At 39.0% G+C, this 20,311-nt stretch overlaps 1 protein-coding gene across 1 annotated transcript in view; it reads left to right on the top strand.

The window, feature by feature from the left end:
• The window catches only part of LCP1 (lymphocyte cytosolic protein 1), a 194,896-nt gene that overhangs the window by 128,164 nt on the left and 46,421 nt on the right, over window positions 1–20,311 (top strand). Inside the window, exons 9-12 of the mRNA XM_078657320.1 lie at window positions 6,037–6,132; window positions 11,228–11,423; window positions 14,357–14,435; window positions 19,670–19,784. Coding sequence (XP_078513446.1) covers window positions 6,037–6,132; window positions 11,228–11,423; window positions 14,357–14,435; window positions 19,670–19,784 — 486 coding nt within the window. The remainder of the gene's footprint in view (window positions 1–6,036; window positions 6,133–11,227; window positions 11,424–14,356; window positions 14,436–19,669; window positions 19,785–20,311) is intronic.

Raw genomic sequence — 20,311 nt, 5'->3', positions numbered from 1 at the left:
TGCACTGGAGTGCGGTGGAGTCCCTAATGCGTAAGGCAAACGCAATACTTTATACAAAGAGCACACGGCAGAGCGCTGTAATTTGAGCACCACTGGCGATCAGGCTGATCAGGGGAAATACGCCGAACACAGAGGGAGATGTATGTATATATATGATACAAATACACATATATATATATATATATATATATATATATATATATATATATATATATATATATATATATATATATATATATATATATATATATATATATATATATATATATATCTATATATTCACTGAAAAAACCATAGGTTTCACACCAGTTATAGGTAGCTGGAAATTTTACTCGCATAAAACCATTGAAATTCCCACGTTATAGTTAGTTGGACTCACTATAACTTGCACGTCTGCAATGCACTGCTGATGACGTCACATATTACATCACTCATGACAGTGTTTTAAAAAAAAAATGTGATTGGTTAACTGGCTTATTAAGTGTATCTTAGTGAATACATATATTAGCGAGTAATGTTTAAATATTAAAATATATGCATGAGTGATGTAATATGTGACGTCATCAGCAGTGCATTGCAGACGTGCAAGTTATAGTGAGTCCAACTAACTATAACGTGGGAATTTCAATGGTTTTATGCAAGTAAAATTTCCAGCTAACTATAACTGGTGTGAAGCCTATGGTTTTTTCAGTGAATTTCAAAGGTTTTTTAAATGCTAATTCCTAACTATAACTGGTGTATAACCTATGGTTTTTTCAGTGAATATATATATATATATATATATATATCAAATTTCTATGGCAAAATGAAACCCCTCATTTTGTTCCTTTTCAAATTAAATGTATTAAGTATTACCACTTTATTCCAATCAAGATGACTTCAGGTGTGCCATACTTTTGTCATAAGTAAGACTGTTAGCGTTCTAGTTGTTCTTTAGAACACTCTGAGACATTCTGTCATTGGGCTATAGTTGGGCTACATCTGGCTGATATTTGGGCTACATTTGGGCTCTTTTGTCTCTGGTGGCCATCTTGGGAGACTGCATATCAGAATTTTTTTAATGAAATATAAGAGGATTTGAGAAGTCACTCAAAATGTGCCCTAATTTTTCTTTCTTCAGCACTAATCATAATTTCTATGGCAAAATGAACCCCCTCATTTTGTTCCTTTGCAAATTAACTGTTTTAAGTGTTAACACTTTATTCCAATCAAGATGACTTCAGGTGTGCCAAACGTTTGTCATAAGTAAGACTGTTAGCGCTCTAGTTGTTCTTTAGAACACTCTGGGACATTCTGTCATTGGGCTATAGTTGGGCTACATCTGGCTGATATTTGGGCTACATTTGTTTTTTTTGTCTCTGCTGGCCATCTTTGGGCTACATTGGGCTACATTGGGCTACATTGGGCTACATTTGGGCTCTAACATATATATAGCCCAATGTAGCCCAATATATATTTTTTCAACGTTAATTTCGTAAAAACCACTGGAGCATATATCTTGAGACATAGCAAAGGCACATCGGGGTACCAGTCCCTACAATTTTGCCAAGTTTGGTGGAAATCCATTCTGCCGTTCGAGCTAAAAGTGAGTCCAACCGCCCTATGGAAATTAACATGGGGAAAACACGTTTTGGGGTCCCCCTTTTATCTCGGCCCCCGCTTGACGGATCCCCCCGAAACTTTCAGGGAAGGAGCGAGGCAAAGTTAAGGAAAATTACAGGCAGATCCCTCATTCGGCGCAAAAGTTATTCCCAATAGAATGTTGCGGATTTCCTATGGAAAACGATCCTAACTATAACTACCTACTGGCGACCGCCAGTAGGTAATATATATATATATATATATATATATATATATATACATACATGTATATATACAGAGAGAGAGAGCTTTCCACTGGTTTTCCAGTTTAGCCATAATCTATTCTAGCAAATGCAGTTCATGCCATCTCCCATGCCACCAAAAAATGATCACCTTTTAAAGAACCAAGAGACTGTTTTGATCAGGGCCGGACTGGGAATGCAAACCAGCACTGGCAATTAAGTTGGACTGGCCCAGGGGCTGGGAGTGTGGGGGTGCTGGTGGGACACACTGCTGCTGCTTTTGTTACAGGGGGCCGATATTACAACACTGCTGCAAAACCGACCCACAGTAACAAAAACGGCATCACTAGTCCAAAATCGCCCCCTGCCCTTCCAACTCACCGAGCAAATACCCCATGCCCGCTAGGGCCAGTCTGGCCCGGTTTTGATCATTTGCCTCCCAAAGACTTATCTTTTCCGGTACAGAGCTAGAATAACGAGGTATAAATATCGATGTACAGAAATATCGAGGTAAAATATTGTGGGATAGAAATATCAATGGAAAAAATATCCTGGTCAAGAATATCGATTGTTAGGTAAGTAATATCGATTGCAAAAATATTGGAGTGTTAAATATCGTTTACAAAAATATATTTGTTAAAAATATCGATTTATTATTAATGTTATGTATTTTAGTACTTTGTATGAGAATTGTTTGTAATTTTAGTATATGTGTTAAAATTTGAGTAGTTAATATATATTTTTTTTAAATACAATTTTGTGTTTTCCGTTCCGTAGCGGGTTGTGGGTTTATAGGGGAATAGGGTGGGAAGTAATTTAATTTGATAGATTTTAATAATTATTTACAGTAGTTAATATTTTTTTTTATTGAATTTTGCATTTTAGTTCTGTAGCAGGTTGTGGATTTAAAGGGGAATAGGGTGGGAAGTAATTTAATTATATGAAATGTATTCAGTAATTTATATGTATTCATAATGGTATAATTGTGATGTTAATGTATTAATAATTGTTTGATAATTAGTTGTTAATTAGTTTAAATTAATTACTTATTAATTAATTATGGTAATTGTTTAATTAATTGTAGGTGTGTGTTGTGGTGTTTATAGGTGTAAATGGTGGGAAGGGTTGGAAGAAATTTCTTTTTATTGATGAATTATTAATGATGTGTTAATACATTTGTAATAATTAATTAGTAATTAGTAATTGTAATTGTGTAATTATTTTAGGTGTGTGTGGTGGTTATTATAGTTTTAAACAATTTTTATTAATGAATGTTTATTATCTTTTTTAATAATATTTTTTAATTTCAATATTATTTATGTTAATAATGGAAAATAAGTTTAATTAAAAAACATTTTTTTATTGGTGTGGTATCCAGCACTTTCCCTAATGTTGCACTCACTGGAGTGGAATATTCATTTGTACCTCTCCGCTATCCAACACTTTCCCTACTGTTGCACTCACTGGAGTGGGAATAGTAATTTGTACCCCTCCGCTATCCAACACTTTCGCTGCTTTTGCACCCACTGGAGTGGGAATAGTAATTTTTACCCCTCCGCTATCCAACATTTTCCCTGCTATTGTAATTATTGTGTTGTGAAATGTATGTTTTTTTGTAATAGTTTAATGTGTTAATTAATTATAGGATGTTTTATTTTATTTTACATTATTGATATATGTATATATTTTATTTGTACATAATTTAAAAAGTTTATAAATTAAATAAAGATAATAGTTAATAAAATGTATTTAAGTAAATATATGTTCATGTTCACATTTTTGTGTGGTTATATTTTTTTAATTACGTTTATTTGTTACATTTAGTTTAAATATATATTAAATGTAATTTATTTTGTTAAAAATATTAATAATATTTCATATATTTTGTTTCATTTATATATATTTTTTAAGTCGATATTTTTTACATCTATATTTTTTACTTCGATATTTTTGCTTTGATATTATTGTACTTACCTGTTTAAGTATAGGGAGTCGATATTTTAGTATTCAATATTTTTACATCAATATTTTTGTAAGCTATATTTTTTACATAGATATTTAAACATGGAACCCTCACTTGCTTAGGATCCCACCACAACCTCATTGTCAGAAATGGCGTATATTTTCCCTGCATCAAGATCTGTAACAGTGCTCATCATGTAATGGCGAAATGCTCTTGTCTCCATTGACAGACAGGAGTGCAACACATAAAACATATTAGGGAGAGTCTCCAACAAAACAGTAATAAATTGTTGTTTACACAAATACAACACATATTCTATAATCTTGCATCAGCTTAGATCTTGTTTTTTAGATCAGAGTGGAAAATACTATGTTGCTTCTTGAGAATTTACTCAAAACGACCATAAATTCTGTATCTCAGATCAAATTCAAAGAGTAAACAAAGCAAATATAATGCTGAAACTACTTGTGTGCCCGAATGCTGCACACAAATTCTGCTCAGTGGAAATTAGTGTTTTCTTTCAATAGAGCCCATGTGGTGCTTGAATGACAGCAGGGCAATGAAAAAGAACAGTTTCATCAATATGTACAGGAGCAATCAATCTGTTTTCAAATACGTATTAGGTGCTATCCAAATGGGTCAGTGAACATGCAGGATTTCAACGTATTCTACTTTAATCCTTATTACCTTGTGCAAAGTGTCCTGGCTGCTCCTTTTATTGTTTGAAACACTCTTGCTAATTCTAGAATTGGGAGGTTTGGGTTGGGGAAAAATGCATCTAGCACGAGTTGAGCTAAGGGTCTTTAAATAGAGAACTATGGGCAAAATGTATAATTGGGGTGAATGGCCAATCTTTCCGCCACAGGAACAGAGTAGTTTACTTTGTCCCCATGGCGGAGGGACTAACCCCCAAATTTATAATGCATCGACTGAAATCTCCATCATGACGTTTCCTGTCACTGCATTTCGCTGTTTGGTACAGGACTGTGTTAGCATGACGCAGCGCTGAACCAAACAGCTTCCTTTTTAAATTTTCAAAAAGAAAATAGCGAAACAAGATATTCTTTTTGAAAATAAAAAAAAATGAATGCTGCCCTCGTCATACGAGTCATCTCCAATGGCGGGGTGGGGAACATTATTTGCTTTACAATGTCCCTCACCACAAGGGTTTCCCTGGCTTTGACTGACAGTAAAAAACATGGCAACATGTCTGCCCATCCTGAATGGGTGGGCAAACATGTAGCCATTTCTCCAATGGTTCTTACTCTGTCGGGCTATCTGAAAAGTTTGGCTGAGGCGGCGACATAATAGTCTCCTCTGTGTCCAGACTTAAGGTCCGAAAGCACACAAAACGGTACCCTCTGCCTAAAATAAGGCTATCATTATAAAAGGACTCAGTCGATATTAGAGAAAAGAAAAAGCTTCTTTTTCTTTTGTTAGATGCTCACCCTCTCTAGAAGTGATGTGATTCATCATTGGATCTCATCCTGATCCCGAAAAACCAGGGAGCACCTAGGATATTTTCATTGCTGGGATACTTAAAAATATATATTTTTTAAAACCAGTTTCGGTTTCCCTTTATTAACGTAGTTTCGGTATCGTAAAAACATCTCAAAAAGGGGGGGGTATGGATATTGTGGTCCACTGACTTTAATAGTTGACAATATGTTTCAGCCCCTTTACTCATACCATTTGGACCAGGGCCTTCATCAGGATATCACATACACACTAACCCGGATTCACAAACCATTTACCCAGAGAGCATTCAGCACTATCTTGCATGCAAGGAGATTTATTACTCACTTTTCAGTCGCCTAATAGTCTTGATTCCTGTGATAACAAAAACAGCTTTATTGTCAGCAACAGATATCTTAAACTTAGGGTCCACCTGTGATTAAATTTAGCAGGCGGACAATTTTATTGGCAGGGAGGGAAATCTGTCACCATTGCAATGAAGTGCTTTCTCCACCAATATATAAATCAAGGCCTTTATGTAAAGAGATTTTAAAAGTCATACTTTGAATATGTGCTAACTAACTTTATCCTTGGCCCCAGGATCCCCTTAATTAAACCCCTGCACAGAATCACAGAAGCTGGGTATCTACTCATATGTTTGGTGCTGAGTCTATCGAAAGGGGCCAATCACACATTATAACATCACATAATAAGTTGCTTTAAAATGTACAATTCAATTCTAACTTTCAAATCAAATTAATTGTGACTTGTGTTTATTATTTGGTTTTATTCTAGGACTCCAAGGCGTATTACCATCTTCTCAACCAGGTAGCACCAAAGGGAGATGAAGATGGGCTTCCCCCTATTGATATTGACCTGACAGGGCTCAGGGTAAGTAGTGTTGAATGAGTGTGTTTTGTTGATTTCCATCACATTATAAAAATGTTATTTTAGTGGATCTTTCAAAATTCAGGGTATGAACTTGTTAGGATTTTGCATATGACAAAAAGATAAGATTTTGCAACATGGACAAAATGGCCCTCAATTCGAAGTTACTTTTGTTTACTTAGCTGATTCTGTTCTTTGGTTTTACACTGGTTTTAAAAAAACGTTTGCTAGCAATGAACATGTTATACTTGTCTACCTAGCATTCACTTCCACTCATTTTACAGTTAAAAGACTTAGGGCCAGGTTTCAAGTTTGGCGGAAGGGTTATTCCATCACAAATGTAACAGATATCCACCTGCCAAACTCTAAATCAGGGCCTTAATAGATTTCTGAAAACCAAACTGCAGCATGGGATGCTGTAAGTGAGGAGTGCTGGACAGAGACCCTACCTCACTATGTTGATGAACTACGAATTTCCTCATACTGTACTATATAATACACATTTTCTTCACCACCAACTATCTGTTCACCACCATTGGTCAGGAGTCTAATGTGAACCTTTATTTACACCACTTACCCAATGGCACATGGGAAGGTATGCTCTCTAAACAAAATGCACTCTTGTCAATTGTATGTCAAAGCACTGCAAAGGACTCAGTCTATTTCACATATAAGAACACATTAACTCGACATACATGCACCTGCATAAAGTGCAGTGAAGTGGTCTCCAAGTGGCATGTGTAGCACTGTTGAAAACACACGTCTGTTTACTATTTTACTTTTAAGCTCTGTATGTTGATTAAGACTTAATGCTAGGTTGTTGTAAAGCTCAAAGGAAACTATCTTGTAGTTCTTATAATAAATAGGTAACTTGATATTCAATCTGCATGCAGTGACAACGGTATATGGCTCATAAAGGAGGGCCATATTGCAAAATGTTCTTTTTTCTTCTTTGTGCTACAATCCATTACCTTCAGCCTATTGCCCCTTAGATGAAATGAAGACTGACTTGGAGAGTGGCGAAAGACTTCATCATAGCGGCTATCTTTCTATGGCACTTATTACCTTGTCGTATTCTATACATGTATGTCTTCCAAAACTTCTTTCAATGCCATCACTCTGTCTTATTTTTAACATTAGTGCAGACAGTAAACGTGGCTTTACGTATATCAGTTTACATAAAATCTTGTAACTTTTGTCCAAAATATAACTTACAATTGAGTTTTTTGCCCCCATTTTGAAAGTTTCAAATCAAAATCATTGATTAAGGATTACTAATATTGCATCGGTACCACGGATCTAGAGAGTCTGTTATTTTTAAACAAATTTTTTCCTACAGATACGTTTAATTTTTGCCATAGGTGAGATCTTTTCTCCAGTGAACCCTCACTAACTCTTGCTGCTGGTATCAGCAAAAAAGATATATGTATATTTCATTTCTGTGGATCTCCCACATCCCATTGCAAAATTCCTTGAATTTTCAATTAAGTCGCAGTTTATATTGTAATTTTAAAAAAAATCTTTATTTCCTGTCTTTTCATCTGTTCAATTTTCCGTTTTTTAAAAACTTTTCCTTTACATTTGTGGTAAAGTACCCATTTTATTACTAAAATGGAAAGAAATGCATAGACACAGGAAGGTAAGAATAAGCTTAGTGTAAGAAATGGGAAGGAAAGTTATAAAATGCAATTCGATTGTAAACATCTTCACTCTTCAGTGCAAAATTGCATATATATTTCTCTCTCAGGAGACCATCCTAAGCATTCAATTTACTAGGGGACTGGTTCAAGCTACTCATATAAATATTAGATTATATAAATGAATAAGTATATAAAAATATATATAGGTATAAAAATATTGTGGAACCTGTGCAAAAGAAATAGTGCAGAAACCCTTGTGCAAGAAATTGTCAGTATCACCTTTTCTATAAGGATTTTAGGCCCACATATTATTGTGAGGAGATGTTATTCTTGGTAACATTCTTGATCATCAGTGCAAATTAGTACTTAACTATTAATTATTTTCTCAACAAACCAATGTTTTCTCCTCTTCCAGGCAGAGAGTAATATGCCCTACTTTGTCTAACATCCTTTTATTAATCAAGTGCAACTTGGTTTTTGCAAGAATTTCCTTCCAAAGGTTATAGGGACGTTATAGTTAGGCTCAGATTTCACTAGTACAAAACCATAGCAATTCCGCAGTTATAGTTACCTGAGCTAACTATTACTTACAGCCCGCAATGCACTGCTTGTGACATCACATATTACATCTCTCATGACATGGTTAGTGACATCACTAATGACATCACTGATGACATCATCCAGTGATTGTGAGTGTTTTCTAAACGTTTCTGAGTGTTAAAGACATGTAGTAAGATACTATAAATGTTAAGTTAGTAAACTTTATGTAATACTGAGTTATACTATTTGTAGCACATATTGCATGAGTGACTGTGCAACTGTGTGTATCCATGTGTGAGTAGGTGTCTTAGGGGCTCTGTGGCTGTATCGTTGTTTATAGTGGCTGTGTGGGACTGTGTGGGTGAGTGAGTGGGTGCGCCAATCGTGTATGGGTGAGTGAGTGGATATGTGAGAGGCTGTATAGGTGAGTGATAGGGTGTGTGAGTGGCTGTATCAGTAAGTGAGTGGGTGCATAAGTGTTATATGGGTGAGTGGATGTGTGAGCCACTGTATGGGTGATTAGTAAATGCGAGAGTGGCTGTATGGGTGAGTGTGTGCTTGTGTTACTGACTGTATAGGTGATTAAGTATATGTGTTAGTATATGTATGAGTCTGTGAGTGGTGCGTGGGTAACTGTAGGGGTGAGTGAGTGGCTATGTGATTGACTGTATGGTTGCGTGAGTAGGTGTGTAAGTAGCTGTATGGGTGACTGACAGTGTGTGAGTTGCCATATGGGTGAGTGAGTGGGCGCATGAGTGGCTGTATGAATGAGTTAGTGGTTGTATAAGTGACTGTATGAGTGACTGAATGTGTGAGTGGATCTATGGATCAGTGAGATCACACACAAGTGAATTAAGTTGTAGGTGGCGAGTGACATTCTGTTCCCTTTGTATGCCAAATTCATGTCCAAGTGAAGCTTTATAACAACAGTCATATTATTTGTTCTCTTGTGTAGTGTTCCATATGATGGTGCAATGGTATGTGTATAGTTGTGTTATAACTTTCTATCTATTGTTCATGGTAGCCTGCCCATACAATGTATGTGTACAACACACGCTTGGTTAATGTTTACAAAGTTTACTTGACATATTCTCTGGTCCATAAAATTTCCACTAGCTGTGTATCCCCCCTAGCTGGATAGAGGCTAGTGGGCATGTTCCTAGTGGGCGTTCACTAGGCCTTACCTTTAACCTTTCATCTCCCTCTACTGGCTCCAAGATGATTACCATTGGAACAAGCGTCCAGTCATCTTTTCTGTAGGAGCGATATCATCTGTATTATTGACTAAATAGTCCAAGTTGATACAGGTAGCTCATTGTCTGGCGTGTTTCTCAGTAGATTTGGTGGATGATCATATAACCGGTAGACCAACGTGCTTTAGCTAGTCAGACCACGAATGATGAAGGTGAGGAGGCGATGTTTTGATTAAGTACCTATGATCTTCAGTAGTCTGACTCAATATTCAATGTTCATTTATTTTACCCTTCCCTCATGTCATTTGCTGGTTCTCTTGGTTTGACCTTCTGTTTTGGGTATGGTGGAAAGTCAGGAGGCATTGTGGAATAGGTAATTCTTTATTGGCCCTCACAGGGAGGATGGGTGGACTTAGGTTCACAGAGGGACTTCTCTTACTTCCAGTGTTGTATTTTGTTAAGCAATGTAGAGGTGTTGAAAGGAGCAGGCACATCTTATATCATTAAAAAGAACATCTAGATCTACTTTCCAGGAGCTCAATTGTTTGCTCTGAAGTTTTTCTTTTCCACCCTGGTACACTGTGGCTTGTTTTAATAACATCTTAACACTCGGATGAGCTTGTGTTGAGATATTAGATGATAAAAGTCACCTGCTGTTGTCTAGGCATGTAGTCATGCGTGGGGTTTTTCGATACACAATTGACTTTCTGCTTCTAAAGGGACATCTTCTTTATCCAACAATCAAGACTTTGCCAGTAGTAGGGTGCACTGGTTTGTCTAATGTTGCTGTTGTATACTATACAGGACTCAAGATAGTTACTGAAAATGCAAGAAAATGGCTTCTACCTCACATGCAGTTGGCGCATCTTTCGAATTTGTAGCTTAGTTTGGAAGTAAGCTTAGTTTCTGTCCCTCTGTAACACCAGCTCCAGATAGATGCAGTGAGCCCCCTTTATCGCATGTAGAAATTAAGCACTGCTATATAATTTAGATTTTATACTGTCCCTATTTTGGAGTTGCTTCATTTAACATATCTGCTAGTTGAGTTGGGTGGTCATGATGTATTCTTTGACAGAATGCTGACTGAACATTTCAATGGACATTGTTGCGCCCAATGACTCTATGGCCCAGATATGCAACATCAGCGTTAGCTGGACTGGGAGTTGTTGTGTCAATAGTCACACAATATTGTGGTTGCATATAATTCTAGATTTCTTTTCTTAAACCTATAGTGGGTTTGGTCAAATGATTGTGCAACTACATCAATTGCTCTGACATGTTAAGCAGCCTTACGCGTTATTAGCATCCTTGGATACTGTATTTTCTCAAGCACTACCCATGCTTTAAATGCTGTCTAAGTAGGTACAAAATCCTTTGCCTACTATGATGGCATTTCAATCACTGTGTGCTACTTTTCTTTATTCTTGTCTGCAATTTGTGTATTCCTTACTTTACCCCTCCCCTGCCTACTCCTCCCTATACTACACTAGTGGCCCATAGGTACATGGTCATTGTCTGCGTTCATGTTTCACAATAACCTCACCTCATAGTTTATAGAGATCTCAATAAATCTCAGCCTCTACTACTTGTTACTGACTTGTTGACCACTACATTCACCTTAGTTGTTTCAATATGGATGAAAGTTGAAAATAAGTTTAGGTTGTACTGTGTTATAGGAACCTGAGACTTTAATCCCCTGTTTTAATTTGTGTACCCCTCACGCAGGAGAAGGACGATCTTAAACGAGCAGAGTGCATGTTGGAGCAGGCCGATCGCCTTGGGTGCCGGCAGTTTGTGACAGCCAACGACGTGGTCAGAGGAAACCCTAAACTCAATTTGGCATTCATTGCCAACCTGTTCAACAAGTACCCTGCGCTGCAGAAACCAGAGAACCAGGATATTGACTGGAGCTCCCTGGAAGGTGAGAATCACTGTACAATACTGAAGCGTGTGACAACACGTGCTGAGTACTAAGACCTCACATACATAAAAGTATGTACAGGTAGCCTAGCCTCTATGTTCTGTGTTTCCCTTACACCATGAGTGGATTTGATCAACTCAGAGACTAAATGGATCTTTTTATGACTCCTGTGCAGCTTGTTAGGAAAAGAAATAAACTGTGGGTTGAGTTGTTGTTTAGTCACCCAAGCTTTTTATATCTGCACATGTGCTATGTAGGAATAAGTATCTAGTTATTTTTTACTCATCAATTTTTTGACTGCAAACTAGACGGTATATATTGACTTGTTATCTTTATTGGTTTAAAAAATTAACTGGCTTATGCATCAACAATGCCATTTGCGATTCCTTATTAGCGAAAAATAAGGATTCGCTAATAAGGAATAGCAAAAGGCTATGCATGTAGACATCGCTTAAAATATAGCAATTTCTAAACATTCCTTAATTGCGACTCGCAATTTGCGAGTCGCAATTAAGGAATATCTCCCCATTAATTCCTATGGGCCTACAAGCCCATAGGAATGAATGGAAAGACATTCTCAATTTGCGATTCTCAATTAGAGAATCGCAAATTAAGAATGCAATTCCAAGGGTGCCACGGTGTCAAAAGGACACCCTGTTGCACCCCTGAAATCTGCATATGAGTACATCTTGCACACACACATGCCCAAAGGGCATGTGTGTGTGTAAAATGGAACTTTGAAAAATGCACTTTAGTGGATTTTTTTAAGTTTTTGCAAATTACCATGAAGTTCAACTTCATGGTAATTTGCGCCCCCTATTAGCTAAATCACTAGTTTTTTTACTTTAATGCATTGTATTTAAGGAATCTCAATTTTCGATTCCTTAAATGCAATGGCAATTTAAGTAATCGCAATTTAGAGATACTTAAGAGATGATGCATCCCAAATGCAAAAATCCCTGTTGCAAAGGGGCAAATTCTGAGAATCTGCCAGTTTGCGACCGGTTTTTGCTTTGATGCATGTGGGCTTAAAACTCTATTTCCAGTCCGAATGTACTGTTATGTAGACACAATACATTTGGCCTCTCTTGATATAAGTCCATCCGAGTTTTTCTTTCTTCGTCATAAGCAGGTTCTACTCATCCAAAAAGAGACGCAGGGTCTCATTTATGAAAAATGGTGCATTGCTGGGCAAAAACAGCAATGCGTCACTTTTCATAGCGCCATCCTTATGGCGCAATGGATTTACAATACAGCACTCCGTGGTACAAGGATTTACGGATAAGTCAGGAATCCTGATGTGTCTGGTGGCACAAAAATGATGCATTGCTGGAGTGTGTCGGATAAGTGACGCAACTCCAGCAATGTGTCATAACCCATTGGCGACTCCCATGTGAGAAGCCCTGCTTCCCTCCTTACTCCTGTTTGAAGCAGGAGTAAGTATTTGATGCAGTCAAGTCATAGAATTGACATAGTAAAATATCATAGATTTCACTGCGCCACTTCTGCAAGGCTTTTTTATGGGGAAACGCGCACCCTGTGTACATTATACCTGACGCAGGTATAATGTAGCGTAGGCCTTTACAATGTAACGCATCTGCCTAGATGCATCACTTTCTAAATAGGGCGCAGTATGGCGCATTGATTAAGCCGCCTCATCGTCACAAAAGAGTGAACCAAGCCCTTCATAAATAAGGGCCGACTTATTTATACATTTTAAATCAGAGACATAAACAGAATGCATGGTTAATCTCGAAAGCTCCCAAGACAATTATTACAAGTATCTTGCAAGATTTAGAGGCTGAGGTCAAACACTTTCCAAATTGGCCTATTTACAGACACCCACACACAATTACACATGGCCACGGACTTGCTAAGGCTTTCCTGTGTCAAGAAAGAAGCCGCCGATTTAAAAATGTATACAGAGCCTTGCACTCTCTTAAAACAGTTTTAATACCGTCCTGACAATTTGATTGTCTTAAGACTTGAGGCTCTGACTTGACAATAGGCAAGTATCTTAGGGGCACATGCATCAAGGTAGGATTTTGCAAGTCCTTCATTGCGATTATTAAGGAATCTCAATGAAGGACTCGCAAAAGCCTATGCATGTAGGAATCGCTATAAAAATAGTGATTCCTAAACGTTCCTTAATTGCGACTCGCAATTTGCGACTCGCAATTAAGAATTGGCTCCCCATTCATTCCTATGGGCCTACAGGCCCATAGGCCTACAGGCCCATAGGATTGAATAGGAGATTGCATGCCCAATTTGCGAGTACCAATAGGTACTTGCAAAATGCGTATGCAATTTCAAGGGTGCAAGGGTGTCAAAAGGACACCCTGTTGCACCCCTGAAATCATGATGTGCATCCATGTTGCGCACACACATGCGCAAAGGGTATGTGTGTGCGCGACATGAAACTTTTAAAAATGCACTTTAGTGCATTTTTCAAAGTTTTTGCAAATTACCGTCCAGTTTTATTGCTCGATAATTTGCCACCCCAAATAGCAAAATCGCTATTTAAAAGTGGCTCTTGCATTGCATTTAAAGAATTACAAATTGGGATTCCTTAAAGGCAATCGCAATAAATTGCGATTTCTTAAATTGCGCGTGCCTAACCCTTTGATGCATCGCAAAAGGCCTTTTTGTGGCCGCAAGCAGACGATTTTTGCAATCGCACCGTTTCCGCTCGCAAAAAACGAAGATGCATGTATCCCTTAGAGGTTTAATTGCCAACTCTGCCGCTGAACTCATAAACTGATGAATAATTTCTGGAAAATAGGAAGACCTGTGTGACAACGCGGCGTCAACTTCCTCTTACCAGGCCACGTCATTCCTACAATAGTGCCAATATGCTTCAGCCATAAAAAAAGCATTGTTACATTTGATAAAATGCAATGTGGGAGTCTTCACTGCTTTGTCTTTTCTTAAAGGTGAAACACGGGAGGAGAGAACATTCCGTAACTGGATGAATTCCTTGGGTGTGAACCCACGTGTCAACCACTTATACAGGTGAGTAACTGAGGAGCTATCCTTGTTTTCACTATTGCAGGGTCTTCCTGTTATCACCAAGCGGGAACCTGAGGAAGCTGTGAGGTTTGGTTGGGTTTCTGTCAGTGTTCTGCTAGGGTGTTCCTTCGGATTGGTCAACGTATTCTGATGCAGGTGTGGTGGATGGAATCACTGCTAGTAACATAACACTAGACTTCCTGAATCTGTCATTAGTGCTCATACTGACTCTCAGGAGCTGGTATATGGGATATGATGAGCTAGAGCGATACTAAGCGAGAATGGGTGCAACATGTAACAGTTTGCAGCAAGTATTTAACTATCTATGGACACTTTACTGAGCACTCTGGGCCTGATTCACAAAGGTCCTCTGCACTCGTGGCGGAGGCCCCACAGTCATGGGCATGTCTCCATACTCGGGGTGGAATCTCCGCAATGAGGATTCTCACCGCAGAGACTCACCGACGACTGCAAGGCCTCTGCCATGAGTGCGGAGGGTGGCCCTTTGTTAATCAGTCCCAGTAGCGGCTGCTACTGTCCAGGGGTGGTGAAGCGGGAGGCGGGAGAACGTGGTAGGGGGAATAATAAAATTAATTACACTTACCTCTTTACCGCCGACCGCTGGCTGCTGCCTCTTCTTTCTTTGTCCTCATCTCTCCAGGAAGCACACAGCCTCCCAGAATCCCCTGACCAATCACAACACTGCCTTAGCAGCGTTGTGATTGGTCTGAGCACCGTGGTTCGGCACTCAGACAGGCACTGGCAGGCTGTGTATGTTCTCCACCCAGGCTATAATGCAGCCTGCATGGAGAACATGCAGAGTGCGCATGATGCCTTGGCTGGACTGAAACGGCCGGCCAAAGCGTCCTGCGTACTTTAGGTGCTGCCATCACTCCTCCACCTGTGACGAGAGGAGCTCAGCCCTGCCCACTTGGCTTCAGCTGCAAGCTGAATACAAAAAACAAAATGATAATAAAGAACGTTATTATAATTTTATTTTTTGTATTCAGCTGAAGCAGTGGTACGACGCTCCTCTGCCTTAGCGGAAAAACCGCCACTGATCAGTCCCTTTTTTTGCAAAGAAGCTGAGGAGTGTAAACTAATTCAATAGCTAACATCTGAAACTGCTCAAGAATTTTAGGTAGTTCTGTGGAAGCTAGTTTTATAAGGCAATGGACTTCCATGTAGAACAAATACCGGGCCATATACATAGTAACAGTTCCTTACGAGGTGGACCCATAAAGTGCATACATAACATGAAGGCTCAATCTAGCCTCTGCACAAGAATTATCTTCTTTCTGGTGGAGGCAGTGTAGCAGGTCCTGGTCATCATGGCATTGTTCATGAAGCCAGACCTAGAATAACTTGGAACTGATGACTATGATTGTCGGTGAGCTGTATTAATTGGGCATTATCATATCCGAATCTAACGTTGGTGATTGCTCTCACTATGACACACCTGAGATCTGAGGGACCAGGTAGATGTTGCTATTAAAAGCTAACCCTACCCTTTTGCTACTTTACTGGCAAGATTGTAACATTAAATGACAGACTCTCAAATTCATAAAGTATTTAGTACATCACTGCTACTACAACGCAAAAAAGAAATGATGCCTCTAGTTTCCTCTTTGGGCATGGACTTCTCCCTCCCACTGTCCCAAACACAGGCTGTGAGCAACTTGAATCCCCACCGTCAATTCATTGGCACTGTTGGTATGCCACCAACCCAGCCACTGTGATCACAGAGCCCAATAAAATGAGTGGCAAATAGACAGAACATAAAGGTACTTTAATCATTAAGTAGATTAAGTGGCATTAATTACCAAGATACAAATATGAATCCAAAAAATCGGTCTGAATATGGCCCAATAACGGGCTCATTAAAAAATGCTCCCTCCCTAGCTCACCTGCAGGACATCTGTACTCACACATTAGCTCCAAAGTGGTCTGTGAAACATAGGATTGTTGTAGGATTCAAGCAGGTAAAGCAAGTCACAACAGGCCGCACCACCTTCAGCGACACCACTTCTGTTCACCTTCATGAAGCATGAGGTTACTTTGTACCTGCCTTATGTGTCATAGGACGTGCAGCTTATGCCTATCTCATAATACTTCAAGGTCAAGGCCTCATATACCACAACATGCAATTTCAAAATCCTCAAAATGGTCATTCTATGTGTAACTAAGGTTGCTAGGAACCTATGCTGCATTCAAACTTTTTCTCAGATGGAGGAGGGTGAATAAAAATAAATTAGAACTTTTAAATAATGATTAATTTTATAATGTGTTAATAGATTTTGGGAGTCATTGTGCTATTGCTGTTGTCTTACCTATGTTGGGAGTCAAAGTCCAACCCTAGAGTCCAAGCCCAGAGCATTTATATAAGGAGTTTGCTCCTTGTGCATGGGAGCCACTGTTTCTTTGGTGAACCCATGTTCACCATAGCTTTCATTGCAGAGCTATGCTGGGGATATCAGTGGTGTTAACCCTGCCCTAAACAGGACAGAGCTACTGTCATTGTAACCCTACAGCCCTGTGGTAGATCAGCCACTTGACCAAGGGTTTCTGACAGCAGAACTAGCTAAGGCTCCATTGCCAGAAACCTGACGGCTCCCCACTACCAAATGAGGTGGGAAAATCATGAGTGAGAGTCCGGGTGGGAGCTCTGTCAATTTATGGCAGAGCTCCAGCTCCTCCAAACTTTAAATGTCACCTTATATATGCAGATTACTCTCTAAAAAAAACATGGAGCCTGATTCAGAGTTTGGCGAATGGGATACTCTGTCACAAACACGATGATGTCCCGTCTGCTGTTTTACAAGTGTGGTATAGCCTATGGCACTTACAATACAGCAGACTGGATATCCACAAACTTAATTAGGAGCATAATCCCTGAAAATAGGGTGCATGGTGTGCTTCAAAAACGTACTTGTATTCATCACACCCTTGGGTGGAAAGTGTAAAACATGCTTTTGGTTAGTAAGATTTTCACAAGGAGAATTTTATGGATTACAGATTATGGTAATGTCCTATACATTGGCTTCCCCAATAAATTATTGGATAAGCTTTAGGTGGTTATGAACATGCAGCAAGACTTCCGTTCCTGCTACCAAGACGGGCACATTCTAGGTCACTGTTGCAAAAACTGCATTGGCTGCTAGTTAAAAGGCCTGTGCATTGCACATAAACAGTTGCATGGCACAGTTCCATCTTATGTTAAGGAACAGATGACGCAATATGTGCCTGGACACTGTCTACGCTCCTCTGAGGTGTTTTTGCTGACCTGCCCATGCTTCAAGAAAACTACTTTGGGTCATTTTCTGTTATGATACCACAGATCTGGAATGGATTTCAAGGTTGAAGAAAAAACTGCTCTCCTCATTCGGAAGAGATTGATAACTTTCCGATTTAAACACGCTTTCAAAAGAGATTAATACTTATTATATCATCAATATTGGTAGGAATATGTTATCATTACGCTTGGGCAGGCACTTAGAGACCAGTGGTATTTGTGCGCTATATAAGTAGTATTAACATAACATAACATGTGGGTCATAGTATCTGCTGGTCTACCGATTATTTACATAACACTTTATCTATCTCTATTAGCACCCTAAAAAGGGATAGATTTCCACACTAAACCACTATTTCATTAACTGTCCGAGCACTCTTCTTCAGCTTACACCTATCTCATTGCTTGGTAATAAATGATAAATTGACACTTCACTCGCCAGTTTATGTTGACCAAGCTATTGTCATTTTACATTAATATTGCTTCCTGATCTTTGGGAAGAATTTATGGGTGAAATGAGTAATCCAGTGGTTTCAGCTCTGTCCATGTTTATTATCTTTCACACACTCACCCAAACAGCATATTTTCAGTCACAACTGAGCAGTCCTGAACTATTGCAGGCAAACATGGAAATGACTTATTTTTGTCAATGCTCTGCTCAAGCAGGTGGTGACAGTTCACATGAAATACAATTTGCTTCAGGGTCTGACTCTCATCTGCAGAGAGTCTCTTGAGGAAAAGATGTTTGTTCACTGAAACTCATCTGCATTTTTTAAATTTTTATAAACATTTTTACTTGTTTATAACAAAAGGCAAAGCTTACACAAATCCAAAAACCTGATAAGCATGACCAATTTGCCTATCTCAGTTATGAGTACAAGTCGCAATTTTGGAGTCAACATTACACACCTATGTCACAACCATGACAGTTGAAACGTTGTGTTGATGCGTGACAGTCTATGTGGTGTGTTCTTAGGGTAAGGAAGTGTTGACCCAGGAGTCGCTCTTCAGCCCACCTCATTCACCCAGGTGCCCCAAATTCATCTACATTTTCAGGAACATGAGACCTTTTCCAGGATAAGGTCGAAACTCCCAAGTATGGTTACTTCAGGAGCTATCAGTACATAGAATTTCTTAGGGTTAGGATTTCTTAGGGTTACCTTTGGCATCAATGCCTCTTTTGCTTCAACTCTTGACTCTTCAACCTCCTACTCCTGACTGCCTTATAATTTGTCTCATTAGCACCAACATTCTATTGATGCATCAAAGGCACTTGCATGGTAACTGGCTCCAGAATCGCCCACACAACACTCACACCGATATGTGCTAGCTGTTAAAAAAATCCCAAAACTGAACCTTTTATCTCCTATTTCGAAAACAAAATGCTGCAACAAAGTATGCACAGTCTAAATACCAGTGAATTACCAACTTGTATATTAGCATTTCTCCTACAGTGAATAGTTTCCCCGCCATGGGCTCTAGAATTGCTGTCCTTGTTGATTTTATACAATCTCAAACTGTTTTGTAATTTTCCAGTGAAATTGTTTTCTCTATACTGAGCTATGTATGCGACTTAGCTGGCTCAAGATGTTTAGCTTAGACCCTATTAGGGCTTCACATGTTGGGTTTGAATATTCTGGTAGAGTACCTGTAGATTTACAATGCCACACAATGGTGGTTAGATGCTTCCCAAACAAAGTGCAAAAACAGGTGTACAGGAGCACTTCTTTCTTTACAAATGGCATAGTATGAAATTAACAACCACATTCACATGATCAGTGCAACTATGTACAGCACATTTATAGCCCCAAACATTGTACCATGACATTGTACTAAACTTCTCCCCATTTCGAAAATAGTATTGGCTTTGACAAGTAGACATTATTCCATCCCAAATATTGGCTTTCTCTGGATCAAATAAATATTTTCTTTTTTCTTGCATTAGTGATCTAGATGATGCCCATGTCATCTTCCAGCTCTATGAAAAGATTAAAGTCCCAGTTGATTGGAGCAAAGTGAATAAAGCCCCTTATGCTAAACTCGGTGGCAACATGAAAAAGGTAAGAACTTGCTTATGTTTAGTTACTGTATATAAACTGATGTTTGTACTGTGGCCGTGTTAGTACAGGTGTAATTGTACAGGTTCCACCCTTTATTTCCCATTCTGTAGCAGAGTGATGTCCCACCACTGAATGTGCTGCCACCAACAAACGAGAATGTGAAATGCATTAGATTCTCAACACTTAGGGCCTGATTATGAGTCTGGCGGTCTGAGGACTGCCGGTCTTGTAATAGGGCAGCAGTGGCGGTCACACATTATAACCCTAGTGGTCGTGCCACCCTGGGACCGCCAACACCGCAAGGAACCGCCATTTGTGGCAGTGGTGCGGTGATCCAAAGTCATCCATATGCTTGGCTGGACCGCTGTGGTCCCGCCAAGCATATTAGGCATTTCTTCGGCCCACATGCATCAAACTGATTTGAATTCGCAAACAGTGCGAATCGCAAAATTCGGCCGTTTGCGAATGCAATTCTTTGTTTTGGGATGCAATAACCTTTTTGGCTTTTTCGCAATTTAAGAAATCGC

Source organism: Lissotriton helveticus, chromosome 8 (assembly GCF_964261635.1).
Source record: "Lissotriton helveticus chromosome 8, aLisHel1.1, whole genome shotgun sequence".
Taxonomy (NCBI): domain Eukaryota; kingdom Metazoa; phylum Chordata; class Amphibia; order Caudata; family Salamandridae; genus Lissotriton; species Lissotriton helveticus.
The sequence above is the reverse complement of the archived record's forward strand: the minus strand, read 5'-3'. Positions and strand labels throughout refer to the sequence as shown.